The following is a 1,873-nucleotide window of genomic DNA, read 5'->3' on the forward strand; positions in this document are numbered from 1 at the left end:
GTGTGTGTGTGTGTGATCTTTTCTTTCTTCTGTCATTTTCCATGCAATCACAGTCAGGTCTTTGAGGTGATGGTGTTAAAATGGTCATTGGTCAAATTGAGTGTAAATAACATGGCATTTCAACTTCTAGATCTTGAGGAGAAAGGAATGCTCTTTTTTATACACATGCTCATTATCATGAATATAACTAAACCAGAATTTTTAATTTTTATGATACTCATTTTATTTTAAATTTCAGCAAGTTTGTGGAAAACATTCATTTTCTCAGTGTATGGAAACTAATAACTTCTGCTTGAGTTTCGTGTTACATTAATCATTTCAAAAAGCGTCCTTTTAGTATATATCATCAATAACAACTGTTAGTGTTTTGACTTGTTAACTTTACCTTTAACCATTGGTACTTTGAGATAAATTTTTTCTTTTAATATTTTTACCAGAACAGAAGCATATCTGGAGTCAGCAATGCAAAATCATACATCAGTGACACTGTTTATCCTAGTAGGATTGACAGAGGACCCACAAATGAAAATTGTGCTATTTATCTTCCTCCTCCTAACCTATTTGCTAAGTATCTCTGGCAATCTGATTATCATCACTCTCACCTTGCTGGACTCTCATCTCAAGACACCTATGTATTTCTTTCTTCGAAACTTTTCCTTGCTAGAAATATCTTACACGACAGCCTGTATCCCCAAATTGCTTGTTACCATGGCAACTGGAGACAAAACCATTTCATATAACTGCTGTGCAGCTCAGTTATTTTTTGCCTTCCTTCTTGGTGCAGCTGAATTTTATCTCCTGGCCGTCATGTCCTATGATCGTTATGTTGCTATCTGTAAGCCTCTGCATTACACAACCATCATGAACAGCAATATCTGTATCCAGCTGGTTCTTGGCTCTTGGACAGCTAGTTTCCTCATGATTTTTCCAGGACTCATTTTGGGGTTAGACCTGGATTTCTGTGACTCCAATATCATTGATCATTTCTACTGTGACATAGTTCCTATTCTGCAAATCTCCTGCACAGACACACATTTGCTGGAAATGATGAGTTTCATATTGGCTTTGGTGACTCTCCTGGTCACTTTGGTATTAGTGATTTTATCATACACATACATTGCCCTGACAATTATAAAAATCCCTTCTGCCAACCAGAGAAAAAAGGCTTTTTCCACTTGTTCTTCCCACATGATTGTCATCTCCCTCTCATATGGCAGCTGCATCTTCATGTACATTAAACCCTCAGCCAAGGAGAGAATATCTTTAATGAAGGGAGTTTCAGTGGTCAATACCTCTGTTGCTCCACTTCTGAACCCTTTCATTTACACTTTAAGGAACCAGCAGGTAAAACATTCATTTAAGAACTTGCTACAAAGGATTCTGTCTTTATCTAAGAAGTAGAATCATAATGAAGTATCCAAGAATAATGAATTAGAGAAATATACAGCTAAAGTGTATGGATTGGGAGCCAATTTTCCTATTGTTGTTGTTGTTGTTGTTATATGCCGTTGAGTCAGGCCCGACTCATAGCGACCCCTCTTTGGGTTTCCAAGGCAGTATCATTATGGAAGTAGATTGCATCATCTTCCTTCCGATTACATTATCTAATATATAATCATATTTGTCCTTTAACTTCTATTTGAAACATCATGACCTTACATAGCTGTCTTCTCAACAACAATTTCTCTTTCAAATCGCAAAACCTTATTTTCTGTTCCATTACAAGTATATTAAAATCCAACTCTTTTCTTTCAATGAAATGTAGCTAATGTTTAAAATGTTATTTTAATCTACTTAATGTATTAGTTCAATGACACTTGAGTATTATGTGCAGTATATTTATTTCTTATTACCATATTCGACTTTCTGTGAA

General features: G+C 35.5%; 1 protein-coding gene across 1 annotated transcript; it reads left to right on the forward strand.

Moving 5' to 3' along the window:
* Positions 1-462: 462 nt before the first annotated feature.
* LOC103204396 (olfactory receptor 6C74-like) lies at positions 463-1,401 on the forward strand. Its single transcript, XM_007949593.1, has one exon. It carries the CDS (start codon positions 463-465, stop codon positions 1,399-1,401), a length of 939 nt encoding a protein of 312 aa, XP_007947784.1.
* Positions 1,402-1,873: the final 472 nt, after the last annotated feature.

This window comes from Orycteropus afer, unplaced genomic scaffold (genome assembly GCF_000298275.1).
Source record: "Orycteropus afer afer isolate SDZICR_OR568_19922 unplaced genomic scaffold, OryAfe1.0 scaffold00247, whole genome shotgun sequence".
NCBI lineage: Eukaryota > Metazoa > Chordata > Mammalia > Tubulidentata > Orycteropodidae > Orycteropus > Orycteropus afer.